We start from the raw sequence: 21,709 nt of genomic DNA, 5'->3' as shown, positions 1-21,709 counted from the left end.
ACCCGTAGTGTTGCTGTGTGGTCATTTCTCCAAATGGATTCTTTAAAAAGCTTTTATTACAAATGAAAAGTTTTTACATCTATAAACAAAATGTCAGTAACATTTCCAGTAGCTACAAGTAAGGACACATTTAAACAGACTACTTAGAATTTCACTGGACAGGAGCCATGCCTGGAGGACACACGCCTCCAAATTGCACCGGGGCTCAATAGTGCTGGTTGCTAAGATACCAAAAGAAATATTTTTTCTAAGCTACTTTCTGAGGTTGGCAAGCAGTTGGAATTGTGCTTGGAGCAAGGAAAGGGGATGCACACACACCTCCAAATTGCACCTAAGCTTTGTGCTTAGGTGCAAAAAAAACACCACAGAGTGCTTGAACTTTTTAGCGAAACGTTTTTTGAAATTAGCATGTTTTCGTAAGCAAATTTATCTTTAAAATGTCAATTTGTACAATTATATGGCCAATGGAAACACAGCTACTGTTTGGGAATGGTGTAAAACAGGCTGATGTAACACTTTACAACACATGTTGGAAAGTGTTGCATCACATGAAGCTTCAACATGTGACACCCAAAACTGCAGCAGATGCCTGAGCTAAAGGGGAAAATCAAGCTTTCAATATTTTGATGCCCGGGCTTGAGGACAAAGCTCCTGTCTCATCCATTAAAACCATTTCAAAGTCACAAATTAAAGTAGTAAAAAATAAAATAAAATTCACATTTTGTTTTTGTCAGGCTCAGGAGTTTAGGTCCAACAGTAAAGTTTCGTCTCTGTTTGAAAAACCCAACGACAGTCAGCTTGGAGAGTCTTTTTTTTTTGGATCAGCTGGGCTGGCAGATAAAGCTGAGAGACATTAAGGCAAAGTTCCAAAAGTACTTTCCTTCCTCTGACTGGATCAACAGTCTGGTTCTGGGTCCCACTCCGACCTGGGGTGGGTCTCCCTCCTTCATTTGTCCCTTCAGGCTGCAGCTCCATCCTCGTCCAGGATCCGGTGAATCCCGTTTCCGGGGACGCCGAGGACGGCCTGCGCGGCGCCACTCAGGTCTCTGGTGCTGCTGTGCCGCGATTGGCTGTCCAGGCGCAAGGCGGAGTCGTGTCTGGACAGGCCGTCCAGTCGGTTGGTGCTGCAGTGTCTGGACTGGTCGCTGAGGCGGGGCATGCTGGACCCTGTGTACCTGCCGGGGAGAGCCGGGAAGAGTTCAGGAACCAACATCCAAACATCTGGACAGGTGACCGGGGGGGGCCCACCTGCCGTCTCTGGAGCGGTGCAGGCTGCCATGGTAACTGCTCATCTTGGAGCGAGCGCTGTGCACCGATCCGGCCCGGCTGGTGCTGGCGCTGGGCGGCTCGTCCAGCATGGCCAGATGGGTGGAGGAGGCGTGGGTGGAGGTTCCCTGGGTGGACGTGCCCCTCGACTTCCTCACGATGGGCGTGTTGGGGTCCCGGTACAGCAGCTGGGCAAAGTCGGGCTCCTGGAGAACCTGACGGCTGTCGTTGACCATCCCACTGAGGCGGGGCAGGGAGGAGGTGGAGGAGGAGGAGAAGGTAGGCAGGGAGAGACGCAGAAGGGTGGGGAGAGACAGGGGGAAGGTGGTGGGGCGGTGGGTGTGGTAGGAGAGGATGGAGGAGTGGGTGGAGCAGGCAGTGGGACAGGGAGTTAATGCTCTGAGTTTGGAGGAGGGGGGTGCAGAGAGGGGCTTGTGTTCACCAACAACCTGACAACTCTGGAGCAAACAGCAGAACCAACATGGACCAGAAAACTGGACACAAGTCTGGGCCTAGATGGACGACCTGCCTGAAGATTGATACAAATAATAGTGCAATTTTCTGAAAAAAAAATAAATGTCTGAGCTGCTAAAATCAAAAATTTGCAAGGAAAAACTTCTAGAAAATTAATCTCAGAGATTAATCTCATAATTTCTGGGATTTTTCTCTCAAATTTTTTATTTTTCAGATGCTGAAGTTTCTGAGACGTGCGCAAGCTGGAAAAATGTTCAGCTTTTGTCGCCGTCGCGTTCCGTGTGTCTCGTCCATCACCCATGATAAATGCAAAAAGCTAACTAGCTAGTTAACGAACTAGAATATTAGCAGCTAGTTAGCGGTAGCATCATCGTCCTCAAGTTACAACAAAACGACTCAAATCTTTCCCTAACAGAAAGGTCCGGTGATAAAAAAAATTAATTCTAGATTAAATAGTCCTGCCATGGCAAAATTTATCAAATGTTCCCCATCATGGTGTGGTGGTGTACTGGGTACGTACTCTTTGCGTCTCTTGCCGTGGAAGAAGCTGGCCCACTCAAAGCAGGTCTTCTTACTGCCCACCCAGAAGACAGAGGGGATTCCCACAATCAGCATCATCAGGTATTTGATGAGGAAGAGCGCCAGGTCGGGCCGGCTGGTGCTCTCCACCTGAAAGACAGGAGGAGCTGGTGATGGAGGAGAACTGTACGCATGAGGGGCTTCATGGGGAGAAAAAAACCTACGTTTCTGCCAAAAAACAAGAAAACTGTCATAAATTTTCTAGGAAGAATAAGGACATTTCCGAGCTCCAAAAGTGGAAAAAATTTGCTAGAAATTACTCAAACTTCCACGTTTTATTTTAAGAATTTTCTAAAATTAATCTCAAAAACGTTTGACAGAAATTTACTACATTTTTTCCCCTATCTACACCACTGTAAAGCTGTAAGTCAAATGAAAAAAATATATATAGTGAAAGTTACAGAAAAAAGGGAAACAGATCTACTTTATGAGAGTTTGTGTGGTAGAGCAACACAATGTAGAACACGATTCACCAGTGGAAGGTAAATTATGAACACTTTTTTATTGTTTTGTTTTTTTTTGTTTTTTTACAGACAAAGTGTCTGAAAAGTGTGGCCTACATTTGTTTTCAACCCCCTTTATTCACCTAAATACAGGTCAGTGGACCAGCCTTTGTGACTTGAATCATTTTTTAATGGATTTTTAAGGAGTCAAAAACTTTGACACAATAAACAACTTTGAAGCAAAAATTAACCCCTCGTTTGCCAAAAGAAGCGGCGTTGTTATTGTTGTCTGCCTACGTCATTTTGAGCCAGATTTACGGGCGTATCAGAAAAACGTGAATATGAGTGGGGGAAAAAAAAAAAGTGACAATTTTTTTTATCTGGTCAAATCTATGTAATCAATCAAAATGGATGCTTTAAAGAACCAGCTCTGGTCTGAATACAAGTCTTAATTATTTTTTAAATGCCATGTTTCACCTTCCTTCCACTTTGTGTCAAGAGCTATCAAGGCTCTGTATGTAACATTTTACACTGATTAAATCAAACGAAAGGATTTTTATTCAATCTTCCATGTTAGTCAAGTCTCTACTTGAGTGCAAAAGCTGTTTTGTTTTCGATCTCTTTCAAAAATGCTAAAACCCAAAAGAAAGTGCTCAAACTGAATTGACACACTTGGACTCCGAATCACAGATCTGCGTTTTAATGGGACAATAGCAGCGATATTCAGTGGGAAAGCGGCTGCGCTACAGGTTTGTATAGAGGGCACGATGATGAGCCGGTGAAGCTGCTCATGCAGCAGATCCAGGCCGCTGTGGGTAAACATCTATGTGCTCTACTTCTTCACTAACAGCTGAACGTCTCATGCTGGAGGCAGAAACAATCAGCAGACATCTGCTCTGATTTGACGGCTGACTCTTTACCCTCCTGCCTGAGAACGGCGGTTTCTCTGCGTAGCGCCATGACTGACACATCTGGTTATCGAGTCGGACAGAAGGAGAAGAGCGTCCTGCCTCTGGTCGGTCTGCCATCTTTGCTCCGGTTTCTGCCACACACCGTAAGAAGAGGGATGCGGCTCAGACTCACAGACACGCTCATTACAGCAGGGACAAGACGGTCGGCTCCAGCCTCGGGGTTCACAGAGGGAACCTGGTTCTGTTCAGCCTGGAAACGCAGCTTGGCTCCCTGCTGTGTGTGAGATCCAGAGGAGCTCCGCATGGCGGACGTCTTAGCTCTGTCAGGAGGTCTTTATGGAGACATGTTGGATTTCTTCCTTCCTACTGACGCACAGAGAGGCCTGAGTGTGAATGCGTCCACATATGCTCTGTGGATCAAACTCAAGGCCCGAGGGCTAAATCTGGCCCGCTGTACGATTTTACGTGGCCCTCGAGAATCTAGAATAGGAATCTGGAACCTTTACAATCCAAAGAGACAATTCTGTCCTTTGTCTGGAGAAATAAAACTTAGATGCATATAAAAATGTACTATTGGAATTTTGTTGTCATTTTTAAAGAAACACTGTTTTACTTTTATTCTTAGGTTTAAAAATAAAGACAAATGTGAGACTTTGTAGAAATAGGATGTTCTTCTGTGGAATGTTGACATTTTAGAACCTATAAATCTTTTCTTGTGGAAATTTAATGTAATTATACCATGACAAAAAATGAAAACCAGCTCATGTCAGCATGTACAGTATTTACTATATTAGTATTAGGTTTGTAAATATTATTTTATCCATCGAATCAAAGCAGTTTTCTTCTGCCAGACTACATAAATGTGAAAAGACGTTCAATGTTATTAGACATTATGACATACTCATAGAATGTAGTGCAGGTTATTTATCATTTTAACAGTTTATTAACGGGTTTTATTAAGATATTCTGCCACCACCCAGCAGCATTTCCAATGTACAACGTTGCTTATGTTCAGATGTGCTGTTGCCGTGGAGAGGTTTGACCCCAGCGACCCCAGCAGAAACGCACACGGTGGATTACCGCGGCGTTTTAGGCACAGATTAAAAGCGGGACTCATCTGAGCATTAATCCAGTGTTCATAATATCAAGAAAACAACAACAGGAGCTCAGGGAGGACCGGCTGGTGATACCGTCTGGAAGGAGACGGCGCTCTTTCAATTATTAACAGCTTTGCTATCTGTGCTGCCGCCGCGCTGAGACAAACATCAGATCCCACACGGAGGTCCGCGCTGCTCACACACGTTTCCACCCAGCTGCTCCGCCGCCTTGCCTTCAACACGAGCTTCCCTTCAAACAGCCCTGGGCGGGTCAGTGTCAATAAAACAAGGAAGGAATCAAATGTTCAATGCTAATAAATGGAGTAACAACGGCTTACTACTCACATTGATTCATTGTAATCCTGTCCTTTAAAATCTGAATTGTGCAAAATCTGTTGTATGTTGTTCTAAAGATCCCTTTTCTGAAACCATCTGATTATTTTTCTTTGCTTCAAAAAAATGATACATGTTTAATTTATTATTCAGATAAAAATTGAAAAGGAACAAGAAAACTTCTATATAAAAACAATAAAAAACAAAACAAAACCGTTTTTAACTTGATTTTGGCCTTTGTGGCAAAAGGTTTAGACATCACTGGCATAAAGTCCCTCCAGATCATTTCACCTGTTTGAAAATATTAGTAAATCTCCTCATTGTGATGCTGCTGTCGCTCTGCACATAAATAACTAGAGACTGAACAAAGCAGAAAGCTGGTTTAGTTCCTACTGGAAATCATATCAGCAGCTCAACACTGTAGAAACAAAACAAAACCCGATGCTGATCTACAGAATACTTTACAGTGGTTTCTTCTTTTTTAGTTGTTATTTTTTACCGTAAATGTTCCAAAACAAAAACAAAATGTCCACAGCCTTCTCCAACACTTTTCCTCAATCTTTGTAGAAAAGGTCATAAAAACTACAAAAGATGGTGGGAAGTAGTAAGAAGAATCTTCTGCTCGCTAGTCACAGATTTGTGCCAAGACTTTCCAAATTAAACTCATTTCTGCTGTTTGAACCGTTAGTTGAAACTTTTCAACAACAATCTTCAGCTTCAAATGACTCTTGTTCTCGTCTGTCGGAAAGGAAACGGTTTTATTTGTTTTTCAGTTCTGCACTGTGTAAATAAGAAGACGCACCATCACTTCAGTTGCAGTGATTAGCTTCTAAAAGCTAAATTTAGAGGCTTTTCCACTCCATTCAATTGTGAAATATAATCAAACATTTCTTTATGGATAAATAATGAGCTTCAGGCACAGAACAGCCTAATGCTGACAGTTTTTATGAGCACCAGAATCGTTACTCTGAGGTTTTCTATGACAGTGAAGCGTTTTAAACACACAGTCATGGGGTTACCTTATATGGGCAGGGGATGTGGTAGTCTCTGCACTTCTCCTGCACCCAGGTGGTCTCCCAGACGGTCCGGTAGCTGCTCTCATAAAGGTAGCAGGCCACGACGGTCAACAGGGGAACCAGGTAGAGAACGGAGAACACGCCGATGCGAATCATGAATTTCACCAGCTTCTCCTGGTTCTCCTTCTCCAGCGGGATCTCCATGCGGACCCGGTTAAGAGCAGCGATGCCGGCCAGCAGGAGCACAACTCCCACCTAGGAGGAGAGAAGCAGGAAGGTTTAAATGTGCCTTACATGAGCTAACACTGTAGCTGTAAATGCAGCAGAAAGGAAGCGCTGCATTTGAAGGGTTTCTGCAGGTTTCAGAAAGTCAAATTTAAGACTTTTAAGACCCTTTTAATGCCACCATGAATGAAACTGAACAAACTATAACTACAGAGGATAGTAAGGGATCCTGCAGTATTACAATCAAACCAAAGACACCAAGCTAGCAAGTGTGTATTAGCAGCTAGTTAGCAGTAGCCTTAACTGCCTCAATGAAGATGTCTGCACCCAACTCAAACCTTTAGCTGACAGAAATGCAGAGCAAGAAAAAAACCCATGAGAATAAAGATTAAACAGTCCTTTCATGATAAAATGTATGACCTGTGATTCATTTATTTAAGACAACATAAATTTTGCTTTATGAATTTAATTTATTTTAAGGCCTTAATTTAGATGCACGAATTTAATTCTTTGTAAGGATGTGCGGGAACCCTTATTTATTGCCTCAGAGGAAGAGCAATAAAATCCATCATAGTTTGTTAAAAGGGTCTTCCTCACCACGACGTCCAGTCCCAGTGGGGCCAGCAGGAACCAACGCAGTGCCGTCAGGTTGTAAAGCCCCACAAAGCACACGCCGCTCACGCTGTCTCCCTCTATCTTGTTCATGGCGAGCAGAGTGACGGTGAGGACACCCGGGACGCCCCAGGCGCAGGCGTGGAAGAGGAGCGCCTTCTTCTCTATGGCCTCACTGCCCCACTTAGGAACAGCTGCTAGGAACCAGGTGATGGTCAGTATGACCCACCACACACTGCCAGCCATGGTGAAGAAGTACAGCACCATGAAGAGAAGCGTGCAGGCCTAGGAGAGAGAAAGACAGATTTTTAATCAGCATGCAGGAGGAAATAAAGACAGCGGAGAACACAAGGTGAAGATCTGACCTTATTATGGGAGCCTTGAGTCACTGTGGACGCCCTAAATTTCCCAGGACTCGCTGCATTACAGGAAACTCTGTCCTCCAGCAGGAAGCCGAGGAAGAACACCAAGGACACCATCATGTAGCAGACGGCGTAGAAGATAATGGGCCGCTCCGGGTAGCGGAACCTTGACACATCGATGAGGAAAGTCAGGAAGGTGAAGAGTGTCGCTGACAGGCAGACGATGGACACCACCCCGATAAAATAGCGGGCAAACGTCAGTTCCTCGCGAGTAAAATACATGTTGGGACACGGGGCGGAGCAGTCTCGAACCCCCAGGAAGGAATAGCCGAGTTCTGGCTCGATTTTGAGTTCCCGGGGACACCAGAAGCCGTAGTCCCGCTGGACAGAGACGGGGGACTCGGTTGAGTCTGAAGTGGACAGGAGGTCCGCAGGTCGAGGGTAGGGCTCATCGCAGTCTGGGAACCTGAGGGAGGAAGAAAGCAGTGACTTGGTGATTCCAGCTGGTGAGCTTTTTTTTAAACACAATTGTTGCTTATCGAGGTCTGATTGGACCAAAAGTTTCTTTCATTCTATCTGACTTCAAATCAAAATGTGTTCAACACGCAAATCCAGGAAAGCCAACTAGCTGACCCTGCCAACACAAATCCAGAGAAGAAGAACTGGTGTTGTTCCGACCTGTTGCAGTCCATCTCCTCTGGCCAGCTGACACCAAACATGTCCATCAGTTTGTAGCAGTCGCTCCTGGCCTGCAGGCAGAGGCGGCGACAGGGCAGAGTCATCCGGCCGTACTCGGTGCACACCGGAGCATAGATGGCACACAGGAACATCCTGAGGTCTGGAGAGCACTGCAGGTTCACCATAGGATGGAACGGCTGCAGAGTCAGGCAGAGAAAAAGAGAAAGGTGTTTTGGGCTGTTTTCACACCTGACAGTATGATAGAATTGGTTTGATAGGGGAACAAAGTTGCAACATTTGTTATGTTTTCAGCTGATGTGGTTTGCTTTCACACTTTTCTATGTCAAACAAACCAAACCCTTTGCAAGGTTTCCCCCAGAAAAGTTGCTAAGCCCGGTGGTTGGAGCGCTCGGCAGTCATTCATCTAGCAGCCAGTCGTGTTTTTGAGTTAAAAATTGTTTAAAGTTGACAAGAAATTTAAAAATATCACTTGATAATGATGTGTTATTGGAAGATTAATATCTGAACACTGACTATAAAGTCTTAAAAAATGCAAGACTTTATAGCCATAAAAAAAATTAATAAATAAATAAACAATGCGAAGCCTGGTGGGGACACAAGTAAAGCCTGGTGGCCGGCCAGACTTATTATACACTGCTTTGAAACCACTGAAGGAAATGAAAAAGGCACTGAGCCTTTTTCCGAAAATGTCAACAAAAATGGAGTGGTGTCAAATTTTAGCAGTTATGGGATTTCTTTTTTGTCTTTGTCTAAATACCAAGAGTAATTTCTCCCGCTAGTGCAAGACTTTTTGATTGTATTTACCCAGAATGCCCTGCGCTATAGTACACTTCCTGTTTTTCGATCAGTCTCCAGTCCACTTGGCATTCATTCGAACTGCATCAGAGTTCACTTCAATTGAACCGAGACCGAGGTTTGTAGGCAGACCAGAGTTCACATTTTCGATCCACCTTCACACCGCCCCAAAAGAACCAGCCCTTCTAGGAAAACGAACCAGAGTTAGATTAAAGCGGACTAATCAGGGCTGGTGTGAATGCACCCTAAAACAAATGTGCTTATTTTACAAGGTAACAAAAAATACCAGTTCGGTCTTCAGATCTCATTGAGGCTCCATCTTCAGGACTCGGACCAAACAAAGGGATCAGTGGAGCAGGACAAGTGACATTTTCTGGAGATGAGTTCATAAAAAGAAGTCTGGCCTCTTTCTTGATAATCCCCCCTTTGCACCCCAATAATGTCACCTCCCCCCTTCCCCGTTCTTCCCCCACTCTAACCTCCACAGGGCTCCCTGTGCTGCTGCAGACAGGCCCCTTTGTGTTCCAGGGAGGACCACGCTGTGGCTGACTGACACACACTGACAACATGCGCACACTTGCTCACAAGAAGAACTACCAACGGAAGTATATTATTTACAGGCTAACACACCCACCGAGCAGTGCAGTGATGCTCTCACACACTGAGAAAATGTGCCAAGAAGCAGTGTGAGTGCAGAAAGCCTCACTGGTTTTCAATGGATTCATTTGCATACACCTACATGTGTTTGTGTTGCATCAAGACTTCTAACCACACCCCAGTCAAATCACAGACTCACAGTATGTCCCCTCCCCCATAATGTAAAGACAGAAGGCCTGAATGACAGACAAGCCCAGAGAAGAGGGGGATGCGGAGGGATGGGAGGGAGAGCAAATGGCTTGTTAGGACGGATGGGTATTAATCTAGTTAAATATTCGCTCTGATTTCTCTAAGTGCCCAGATCTAACTTCCCTCCACTCATCCTCAGCATGTTGATAGTGGATGTTCTCTATTCCACGCCGGGTCAAAATGGTTCTTAATGGTTCCGCTATATACCAACACTGTTGGCAAATGTCCCTTAGCAAGTTGTGGAGAAATCTTAGACTCTCTGCAGCCGTCAAGAAGCTTGTTGCGGCATAATTCTAGTTGGATATTTTCCAAATATTAAGAAAACATGTCTTTGTGATAGTATTAGGGGAAACAGGTCAATTACAGGATTGATATGCAGAGGAGGGATGCATGAGGCTAGCTCATCCCAGTTGTGATGTGTGTAAGAGATCACTGTCCTGATTTGGGTTAACCTCTTGACCCAAGCCAGCTCCCCTCAGATGAAAGGAAACTGAACAACCAAGACTGCGTCACTAGCTGCGTTTCCATTGACCACATAATTGTGCAAACTGGAATTACAAAAATAAATTTGCTTAAAGAAAATGCCAATTCTGAAAAACTCACGTTTGACAAAAACGTTTTGTGCTAGGATGAGGTAGTTTTTTGGCTGTACCAAAGTTAGTGTATTTTGAAAAACTGCAACGGAAAGACTTTTTTTGCATCACACGAGTCATGTGATCAGCAACCAGATGTTGCTACTCACGGAAAAGACGAAGACGATGACAGGAAGTAATTGGAGGCTGATGGCGTGACATGTTAAGTTTTTCCTCAACTATTTAAGGCTACTTGTTGGGTTTTTTGGGAGGATACCCTACAAAGATGGTGAAAAAACCTAAATAAATAAAACCCAATTGATACCGTTTCTATTCTCTTGAATCCTTCATTAAAACTGTACATCAGCCAATAGTAAAACAACATCTGCAGTTCAGAATCCAAGAACAAATGACGTGATGACAAGCAACATTGCTTTGTTCCTGGATTTGTTCTTCTATCCCCCGACATCAGATCTGAACAGACTGTTGCTACAGTCATCCTTGAAATTTGTCTGCATCATTTGGCGTAATGTTTTTCAGCCACTCACATCTGATGGCTTATTGTGAAAAAAGATTCACACACTTGTGCCGCTGAAAGAGGGCAGAGACTGACAGACGTTAAAGTTTCTCACTCTACAGTCAAAACAATCTGCTCTCTCAAGCTTACGTTAACCCCAAGCTAAATATTAGCACAACCATTTTCTTACATGACATTGCCAAGATTAATCGAGCAGTCAATTGTGTAATCTCTGAGCAACTGAAGTCGTCACGCTTCACCGAGTAACACAGGACAGAAACACACACAGTCAGAGCAGGTCATGACCCAGAATCCTCCATGAAGCAAAAACAACTGCGTAACGTTCAGATGCACGCATCACACCACGTCATCACAAATCGCTCTGTTTATGCTACAAATAGTACAGCACCATCAGTCAGGCCTAAACTAGACTTTGACCTTACTTTGTGATGATTTTTATTGGCAATTTTGAGTTGAAACAGAAACTAAAGTAGCATAACGTGACAAGTGGAATTTTAGTCTACTGTAAAACAGAAATGTTTCCCAATCAGTTAAATCGGGAAAACCACTTTTATAAGGTAAAGTTCAGAAATATAAAAAAAACCCAGCACTTCTTGCACCAATTATTGTCTTAAAGTCAGAAAAAAAGTCAAGGACAAAGGTTACACACCATTTCTACTGGCTGTTTTAAAGATGTACCACTATCTTCATCCGCCTTCCACTTTGCTGTTGGTATGTTTACGTCAAACTTTGCATTTCTACATGCTTTTGGTGTATTCAATGCTTCAATTTTGAAGGCTTTAAGTGCTTCTAAACCAAAGTATACTGTCGATACAATAATTTACAATAACTTTATAGCTGGCTGGATGGATATTTTAAACAATGGGACAGGGAATTGTGGCAGAAAATCAAAATTGTCCAGACCTTTCCAGACTGTAGGAACCATGTAGAAGAGAACTAGCATGTCATGGTGTGTAGATGCAAATTACCTTACGCTAGAATCTGGTAAAGTGCATGAAACATTGACATTTATGTTTGAGCTACACGTTGTCCCTTTCTAAATTAAGTTTATATCTTATAACACATGAAGAAAATGACAATCTGCTGCTCTTTGTAGGAATAAGTGCTGAGAAATCCTGCATCTCATTTCAAACAACCAAAAGCGTGTAGATTAGTCTCTGGACATCTAGTACTCGTCAGTGATGCCAACGCAGACCGCTCAATTTGATCTAAAGCTCACATCGTCATCCCCATCCTTCGTTTGTCTTCCTGCAGGCTACAGAACAACGTAGTGTTCTCCGCTGTGCCACACAGAGAAGCGCTAGGAGAGACGGTTGAGTAAATATGTAGGCTACTGGGATGATTCACCACAGATCAGGACTCGCATTCAACTCTCGTCCTATTCAGACTATTTTTATACCTCAACCCTTTTATCTTCCAGCTCTTCTTCAGTATCTACAACAAGCTTTTATCCGGTATGAAGCAGTGAGAGCAGAGCCAATCGTAGTGATACCTTAGGCGTATGGTTGGTCACACAACCAATATCTCCAATTACAGATAATTAACACTCCCTCTTATTGATTCACTGGTCAAACTGGAGACCCGTGCTTTGGTAAATGGCTAAAACTTTATTATGGAGAGTTTTACGTCGGCATCAGCCTCAAAACAGGGAGCTGAGGATGTAAAACACATTTATGTCAAAAGGCTACATGCTAATTTATCTACTTCTACGTTCACTAACAAAGACGATTAATTCAGTTGTTTTGGAATAGTTTTAAAAGCAAAAATGTTGACACCATCACTCTTAAAGGTTGCACTGCTTTAAGACCATAGCTGAGAGAAAGGTGAGAGATTATTATTAATAACTCTAAACATTTCTGCCATCAACATCTATAATACATTTTTATTTAAATGAGTTCCAACATTTAATTTTCCTTTTGATCAAAAGTATTTCTGAATTGAACTTCTGGAGCGCATTTCACACGGAGAGGCAACAAAAGATCAGCTACTATGAGGAAGCCAATGGAAAACCAACAAAAACTAACAAACTAATCAGACCTAAACATAAAGAACGATATAAAGGTGTTAACTATTATGTTAACGTTACAGAGGAAACTACAAGTAGACTAAAGAAAAACTAAACTTAGAGATTATAAAGTCCTGAAATAATAAAAACAAAACGGGCAAAAAATCTCAGCGATAACAAGCGATTAAAAAACCCCCCATTTTTTTAGTAATTAAAAAAATAGTAACCTTTTAGTAATTGAAATAAATTATTTCAAATTAGTAATTGAAATAAATTACTAAAAGAAGTTATTTAATAACAATTTAAAGTAAAATTAAAAGTACAATAGCAGCACAAAGACTCAGTACTTAAAAACCTTAGCTTACAGTTTCACTATTCGTTTCTCTCTGACGGTCATTGCCAATTAATAAATATTTAATTCAGTCCTAATTGAGCTGAAAAAAAAAAATACTTTCCCAGATTGATTTAACATCTAAAATACAATTAATCAGTCGCTAGCTGTGTCATCAGCATAGCTGTGAAAATTAGTGCTGCGGTTAAATTGCCACACGGTGCAGAGAAAATCTGCATAATTTCTCCCTCCTTTACTGCAGAGCTCTTCATAACGCCGGGTGGTGAAACCCTCTGATCTTCAAGACATGAAGAAAAACATCCCTGACCTCCGTTTCACCCCACGCTGTGCTGATATATGCAGTCTGTCCTGAATCCCATTACTGTGATTTTCATTATTAATAGTTTAATGAAATGGAGGGCAGCCATTGGATATGCCTTCAAAACAAAACAGTGATTGGTTTTTAATGGAAACTCAAGTCGGCTGCTGAGGTTCTGTGAACCGCCGACAAAAGATCCCAACATGGCCGACAGGTCTGTGATGATTTGTTCTTTTTATAAATACCTCCCAGTCACCTCTTTTACCCCCTCCCTTCATACTGCCCCCCCTGGCATTCCAGTTCTCCTCTACCGCCATTCCAGAGCTCCAAATTTCAGAGCTTGATGCCATGGCGACGAGTGATGCATCGATGGAGAAGAGGAGGGTTTGAGGAGGTCAGGGTGCAGGGCGGAGGGGACCACCTCCCGGGAGGCCCAAAAAAAAGCCCCTGCTTCCTTTGTTAACGGCACAATTGGGACGGTTTCCTGGGCAACGGTAAAGTCCTGCCAACGGGGGCAGTGGGGGAAGACAAAAGAGGTGCAGAGGAAGGGAGAGAGGAGTGATGGGTCGACCAAGCAGCCATGTCATTCGCCGCTAAGAAAGTGTTTGTGTTTGACAGTGGGTAATATCCATTTACACACACACACACACACACACACACACACACACACACATAGAGAGAGAGAAGGGTTGTTGTGGAGCAGCGCCTCGCTTTCTCAATGTGCTCCGCATTCACGGCACTGCCAATAAACACGGTGTTGGACATTAAATAAAACAAGAGGCTCTTTTATAGCGCAGGTCACGCTGGCTAGGATTTATCAGGCCGCGTTGTGTGTATCGGATATATCTTCACTACGGCACAATGAGCGCGATACGTCAAGTACTCTCTGGTGAAGCACGCAGAGAGTTGTTCTGGATTGAACTGGAGGTATTGAACACAGACACACACAACCCTCGGCACTCCTTTACAAACTCATTCACACCGACAGGGTGGAGTATCTGGGTTAGTCCACACAGCAGCTGAAACCTGACACGGTTTATCTGGACGGGCTGCTAAGCTGAGAGGACAGGCTGAAAGGCGAAGGGATGGACTGGGACCGGGGAGATTAAACCCAGACGGGCCATTATGCTTTGTGTCGGTGGCTTCTGTTTACAGCCAACACGGAATAAACGTCAAAATGGGTTTGACTTGAGGTGAGAATGAAGTGGCGCTTTGCATCCAGGCCATCATCTCACCATGGTAACTATCTTTACATATCTGTCATTGCGGTGATTTGTTGGCTTCACCTGGTTAGCAATCTAACATGATTAGCATTTTCAGTTGGTCCTGACCCTCGCTTTGTCCATCTGGCCTTAATCAGACCTCTGACCAATTTCTGTTATTACTTTTGCTGTGACCCCTGACCTTCAGGGGGAAAGCTCAGCTTCTCTTCTACATGTCAGACCAAAGAAATGAACTTCAAAGATGAGATGAGAAAATGTTCCCTTTACGTTACCATCAATTGTTGTAGAAATATATCAACTATGATGCAAGAGAAATTTACTTTGTGATTTAATTCCTCGAAACTGTGCTTATGTCTCTTTAAGAAGCTCCTGCTTTTTAAGAAACTCCGCCTTCAGGAAATCATCACAACATAGCTCCTCTATTAACATAATGTTTTTATCAGCGTTTCCCTGAGAAGCAGCTCCTATAATGAGCTCAGCAGATGCTCAGTTCCACCAGGTGTTTGCTAATTGCTGCTGGCTAGTCTGAAGGAGCTGAGTGGGGGAGTCACAGAGGAAGGATGCCCTGTCAGGCGGAAGCTCAGAAACTGCAGCTCTGATGAGGAGTTTTGTCCTCGAAGGCAAAGCTAGGTCTAGCTAGGCGTTTTGCACAGCTCAATGGTTGCCATGGGAGATTAAAAGATTTCTCAGACATTAATGAAGGAATCAAGGCAACACTCCAGATCTGATTTTGATGAGGGAATAACATAACATAATGTAAAGATCAAAAAAGTTGATTCTGCATAATCAACTTTTCTGATTATGCAAAAAAGTTGTAATTTTTTGCATAATTTTGTTTGCAATTCACAAATACAAACAGAAGTTTGTATTTGTGAATTTTCAAAAACACAGGTCAGGAATAACGCTCAGCCACAACAGCATCCGTCTCCGCTGAAGCACAAATTGTCAGATTCATAAAGCCAGAAATGATGGATTAATAAGTTACCTCAGACAAAAACTGTAAATCACTACAAAAGGCATCAGAGTCTCAATCAGCTTAACTGAGTTCCTGCCACGAGTCCATTTGGGAGCCACAGAGAGCATCCGTGTCTAAATGAGGGGATTTTAACCCATTTAGTAATGCCACTAAAATCTGCCCCGCTCTTACTTATGCAAGTGCAGCACAATATCGCTGTGGTAAAAAAAAAGATTCCCAAACCCTCGAGGCCCATGTCCCATTGGAGCTGCGAGGTCATTCAACGGTCATTGATGAAAGACTGGAAGAGGATAAAAAGCAGAATATAAAGTACAGTAACTTAGCATTTTCATGGTTTGAGTCATTCAGGAGCTTTCACTGACCCAGCTTCTAACAAAAAGACTAATATAGATATGGCGATTTATAACTAATGCCATGATGATAAACTGTCCTACTTTCCCATAAAACTAACACCAGGCGAAATCGTTGTAAAGAAGGCATGAGGAGACACCACTTCAGGGGCTTAGAAGAAAGAGCGCAGGAACGGCAGGCGCTGGTTCCAGTCCAACTTCCAGCTTCTCCACGGTGCGAGGCATTCATCATTATTATCATGGCTGTTAAGCAGGCCTAATTCCCCTTTAAGAATCAACCATCAACACTCTGTTTGGCTGCTCTCAACGTCTTAGAGGCTTTGAATTCTCCCAAGGACTGGATCCCGGGCCGAGTTATCGGGAAGACAAGAGCCGAACAGAAGAGCAGTCTCCGCCATCTGGAAACTACCGGCTTCCTGTGTGAAATCCTAAACTGACAAGCACTTCTGGGCACTAAGAGAGACCTAATTGTGAATCTGTGACCAATCAAAGTGAACACTGTTGGAACCAAAACGATCTCTTTCTGTTGAAGAACAACATCTCAACCCTCAGCAGCTCCAGTGAGGCTTTCATCACAATAAATTTACACAGTATTTTTTAGGTTAGTCAGTAGGGATGAACCAATAAATCGGCCCATATTGTCTCAATTTTGATCGATACTTACATGAGGAACCAATCTTATGCGCCGATCATTTCCATCTTCGCAAAGGTCTGAAAAAATCAGCCGCTTTCTCTCTTCCATCAAAGAGGGCTGACCAGCAGGTCATGTCTTCACAAGCGTCTTATTCAGGTGTTATAGCAACAAACACCTAATACCTGAAGCGGCTACATAGGCTGGATTTTGGAAAAATTGTGGTCGGAGATTTTACAGAAGAACTATGGATTCAACACGATGGACTGACAACTTTTTATGAATTGTGCGATACTGTGAGCGCTCTGGTGGAGCCGGCTGCACATTGTCCAAAAACAAAAGCAAACCATCATCCTCCTACCACTTCCTGTCATCTTCTTTGACATTTCCGCCAGTAGTAACATCTGGACGTCGATCGCACGACTCCTGAGACGTGATCAGGAAAAAATGGAAAATGGAGAATGGAAAAAGTGTTTCCATTGCAGTTTCATGAAATCTGTCCATTTGACAAGGCAGATAAAAACAACTTCATCTGAGCACAAAAGCTTTTTATCAGTTTTTGTGCTAGTATTTTCTTCATTTTGTAATTTGCGCAATTTTATGGTTAATAGCAGTGCAGCTAGTCACTGCAAATGGTTTTGTTTGCATGCCGTTTGATTGTATATCTTATGATGTTTTAATTACTATATTTATAGAATAGCATTCGGCTGTTTTAATGCATTTCTTCTTTTATTTTTTAAAGTTACTAGCTAAGATCAGGGTTGGAAATTAGCACCAGAGCTGCAACCAGGTACAGTTTCCTCTTATGTATGTTGTACATTATTTGTGTTTTAAATAAATGAATCGTAGCTCATAAGATGACTGGGGTGGTGTGTCATGAGCAGTAAGACACAGGATGGTGTGTGAGCTCCGGAGAGCAGCTGTGACCCATCACATGTAGCTGCACATTCATACAGCTGGGCAGGCCGTGTTCAGAGGTTACGTAACCCCGGCTTCTTAGCGGCAAGCTGCTTCTGCTGACAGCCGCATCTCCATCTCTCCAACAGTCGCTGCTGAGCACGGCGACACCGACAGATGGATGGCAGAGTGTCGCCACATCATCGCCATGGCAGCAGGGTGGGGTCGGTGGCCAGAGACGATGGAGGGAATCAGCAAACTGGAGCAATGTTTGTGAAATATAGACAGCCAGTATATCCACACACCGGAGGAGTGTGTTTGGTCAAGAGGGCATCTATGCACCATAGATCTATCCATTTGTTTTAAATGAATGTTTTTAAAAGAAGACTTCTAAACAGAAATGTGAACTTTAATCCGTTACTGAACTGGAACCAAAATAGGTTTTGGGGTTTTTTTCCCCTCGGTGTGTGTGCGTGTGTGTGTGGTTGAGTCATTTTTCTAAAGCCTGTTATATAAAATAGATTTGGTGACCAGGTGCTGGTCTGAGAAATCCCTCCACACATCTGTAAACATCCCAAATGTGCAGCACAGCGACACACCACTACGTCTGTGGCGCTTGGGTCACAAAGCACAGGAGAAGAAATTTTTAAATAAAAAAAGTTATCTTTGAAAGAATGTTTGTCTGAACATCCTCAGTACCAAATTAGTGTCGTCCTCAGATCTACCCAGCAGACAGAGCGGACACAGTGAAGGCCTTACATAACCAGCAGTAGTCTGATTATACACTCCTAATCTAACCAGAGTGATGCAGCGTAAATATGGATATGAGAGGTTCAGAACGTTTCTACGAAGGTCTGAGATCGGTTTCACAAAAACAAAAACATGCTTTGCAGAAGGTCTGACAGAGAGAGAGACAGGCCCAGGAAAGAAAAATTTGATGTGTTATGTACTCATAGTAATTATATAATGTTAAAAGAGTTAATTGGCCATTAGTTATACACAGCAAATATTTGTGTTTATCTTTAAGAACTGCACCAATTCCTGGTTTTCTTTGAGGTTCGACCTACAAAAGTTTAGAATCAAATTTTAAGAAGAATTTGCTGATGGTTTCCATGATTAAAAAGAAATGGTGAATAAAAGAGAAAATCTAAAGTGATGTGTGATTTGATCCACTAGTCAAACTCAGAAAAGATTAACCAACTTCTAGCCAACTCATTTAAGAATCTGCTAATGCATACTAATACCTAATTAAAGCCATATACTGAGCATTTCTGTTCAGAAATTACACAAAAACATTTACAGTTTACTGCTGTATTTTTGGTAGCCATTAACTATTGAATTAATTGGCTTAGCTAGGTTTATTTTTGACAAGATAAAAAAGAAATATAGCTAAATGCACATTAGTCACAGAATTTCTGTTAATGTGTCTTAAAAGAGTAAAGAAGCTCAATTAAAAGGCACCATTAAGACAAATATTAAATCTTATATTTTCTTCAAACAGCTTTAAAATAATTTAATAATACTCTACAATAATAATGCTATTTTTGAGGTGAAACAGTCTGAAAGTCCTGTACTTCAAGCAGATATTCCTAGAAAAGTAATAAAAATGATGACCTAGGACATTTGATTAGTATTTTTAGGGCAATTTTTAAAATTGCTTCGCCCTCACAAAATTCCAAAAGAAATACCAAGAATTTCATGGTTTTTTTATGAGTATAAAGTACATGTTAAACATTTTTACAATATCTTTTTACAGGGTTTAGTCTGAGCAGGGCTTGTGAAAAGGCAATGTTTTATATTTCCCTAATAAATGAAATGCTTTCTTTGAAATTGAGGCTTTTAAAAAAAATTTTATTCTAACCTTTTTCTCCCATCTCGGCTTTTTGAACACAGACATACAGTATATTACATACTGTATGTGTTTAGAGTTCAAACGTCAAAGCTAAACTGAAAACAGAGACATATTTCCCACTAAATTATGAAACAGTGTTGATTGAAAGCTTTTTCACATGTCGCATCATGTACCGTACCTCCATGGCGAGAGCAGCCGTCTGCTGGTCGTAGTGGTTCATGATGTTGGGCATGAAGGTGGAGTTATATGGCAGCCCCTGACACATGCGCAGGGTGATGGGCTCACAGGTGAACAGACTGTGGCTGCCTGCTGCAGCGTCCATGGGGATGGCCACGCAGGCGGCGAGCATCGACACGGAGAGCACCCACAGGAGATCCATCACTGGGTCCCCACACGAGAAAGCAGAGGAGACACCCAGGAGACGGCTGCTTAGGATGAGAGGTTACCCTCTGTTACCGTAAGGGTCATCCACCAGGTCAGGAGTAAAAAAAAAAAGAAAAATGTTTGGAAACTGCCCGAGAGTCTCTGCTGAGATCACAGAGAAACGGTCCGAGCTGGCAGAGACCATCCAACGTGTTCCTGGTCGAAGCTGGCTGCGCCCATCGTCATCATCTAAAGGTCCATCACCGGACAGAGGCTGAGCTTCCAGTCCAACAACGCTTCTTGAAAAGGAAGCACCAGCAACAGCCAGAGATGGAAACCAGTCAATGATCTGCATGCAGAAAAATCACAACAAAAATTGAATAAGTCATTGTAGCAAAGCTCATGATACAAAGCAGTGTGTTTTTAAAAAACAGCAACTCGGGGGACATTTTTAAAAAATGAAATATAATTGGTTTTGTTAATGATGTTCAAGTGGCTCCATTGTTGATTAAAAAAAATGGTTCAATATGATAGCTGAACAACTTATCAGCATTAAAAATAACAACTACCGAGTCATTAAAAACATCAATATAAACAAATAATGGTCATTTAAATCTTTAATATTGCATAAAAATACTATGTGGAATTTTAATCATAATAATATTTAGTACATTTATATCCAACTTTATGCTTGATAACTTTAAATTTATGTGGTATATAAGTCATTTGTCTTTTATTTCGCCATATTTTTCTTCATATTAGAACTAGCCTTATTAACATGTCAGTACACACCCATATGCAGCCTGAACAGATTCTGCTGACATGTATAAAAACATAAATAATAAACTTCAAATTGAGAATTCCTTTTCAAATTCTCGGAAAATTTGTTTTATTTAAACCTGAATATAAAAGAGTGAAAATAATTTAGTTAATTCCGCGGTTAGCCTGCCTGTTTATCAGTGAGAGCTGCTCCTCTGTCTACAGATTCATTTATCCTCTCCACATATTAAATTAGCTAAAATAACCTGACCAGGAGGCTCGACGCGGCTACTTTCCTCTAACCGCCAGAGTGTCACCGAAACCCGGATTCAAGCAGAGAGAAGTAACGCAGAGACAACAATAGATGACGGCTGGTCCGTCCTCAGGGCTCACAGTAACCGGAGCAGAGGCAGCGAGCTCCGCTCACCGGTGTTATCATTTACCGCAACGAGCCGCCGGGGCGGCAGCTCGGAGGTGGTCGCTCCGGAGAAGCTCTCCGCCCAGACATTTACAAAGAAAGAAAAATGGAGGAATTAGATGGACAAAACTTTACCGAAATGTTCTCCAGGGAAATTCACGTGCAGTAGCGGTGGTCTCAGCAGCTCGCCCTCTCCGTAACAATGAGCTAGCCTCCTCCTCCTCCTCCTCCTCCTCCTCTTCCTCCAGCCTCCCTCACCTCTTCTTCTCCTTCTCCTCTCCTCCTTCAGCCCCACGATCCTCCCACCGTTAAGCCCGCGACACTTTCAAGATGGCTTCCGGTCCGAAACCTATCGATTTAATAGAAGACTCTTAATGTCAACAAAATGTTATATTATATTATATTATATTATATTATATTATATTATATTATATTATATTATATTATATTATATTATATTATATTATATTATATTATATTATACGCTTCCCTTTAGGATTTTGTGCCACCGCTAATTACCACCGTCACATTGTTTAACTTTCAATAAAGTTCCACTTTTGTCTCGTGAGTCCATAGAATAATTTCCTCAAAGATCTTGGCGACCATGATGGGGTTTTTTTGTTTGCTTTTTTTAAATTCTTTTTTTTTTTTTACAAATACGTATTGTACACGTATTGTTTTGGGAGCATTTTTTGCATTTTTTGTCCCCACACTAATTTCTTGTATCCAAACTCATTAGTAACTGGAAGTTGTAACACGCTGTGCCCAGCAGGTGTCACTATTGGTATTTTTCTTTTAGATGTTTGGCTCTGAAGAA

The 21,709-nt window shown here is 42.3% G+C and overlaps 1 protein-coding gene across 2 annotated transcripts; it reads right to left on the bottom strand.

The window, feature by feature from the left end:
- Nucleotides 1-21: 21 nt before the first annotated feature.
- Nucleotides 22-21,136, bottom strand: fzd3 (frizzled class receptor 3). 2 transcript variants are annotated; one of them, XM_014473358.2, is made up of 9 exons: nt 21,028-21,136; nt 19,531-20,064; nt 7,997-8,193; nt 7,322-7,784; nt 6,942-7,241; nt 6,123-6,374; nt 2,261-2,409; nt 1,249-1,665; nt 22-1,175 (listed from the first exon to the last, which is right to left on the bottom strand). In XM_014473358.2, exons 2-9 carry the CDS (start codon nt 19,729-19,731, stop codon nt 959-961), a joined length of 2,196 nt encoding a protein of 731 aa, XP_014328844.1. In that variant the 5' UTR covers nt 19,732-20,064; nt 21,028-21,136; the 3' UTR covers nt 22-958. The 2 variants fall into 2 exon arrangements, with proteins under 2 accessions (XP_014328844.1, XP_023203310.1); XM_023347542.1 differs by having other exon boundaries at nt 1,249-1,506.
- Between the last annotated feature and the right edge of the window lie 573 nt (nt 21,137-21,709).

The sequence above is a fragment of the Xiphophorus maculatus genome, chromosome 15 (genome assembly GCF_002775205.1).
Source record: "Xiphophorus maculatus strain JP 163 A chromosome 15, X_maculatus-5.0-male, whole genome shotgun sequence".
Taxonomy (NCBI): Eukaryota; Metazoa; Chordata; class Actinopteri; order Cyprinodontiformes; family Poeciliidae; genus Xiphophorus; species Xiphophorus maculatus.
Note: the sequence above shows the minus strand (reverse complement) of the source record. Positions and strands in the feature narration are given on the sequence as shown.

What these genes read in the sequence shown, in the direction of transcription:
- fzd3 (XM_014473358.2), bottom strand. Translation starts at nt 19,731, where the DNA reads ATGGATCTCCTGTGGGTGCTCTCCGTGTCGATGCTCGCCGCCTGCGTG. An exon ending in CACGGCAAGAGACGCAAAGA is followed by an intron (nt 1,666 to 2,260) that starts GTACGTACCCAG and finishes CTCCAAACTCAG; the next exon opens with AGCATTAACTCCCTGTCCCA. An exon ending in CACCGCTCCAGAGACGGCAG is followed by an intron (nt 1,176 to 1,248) that starts GTGGGCCCCCCC and finishes TCTCCCCGGCAG; the next exon opens with GTACACAGGGTCCAGCATGC.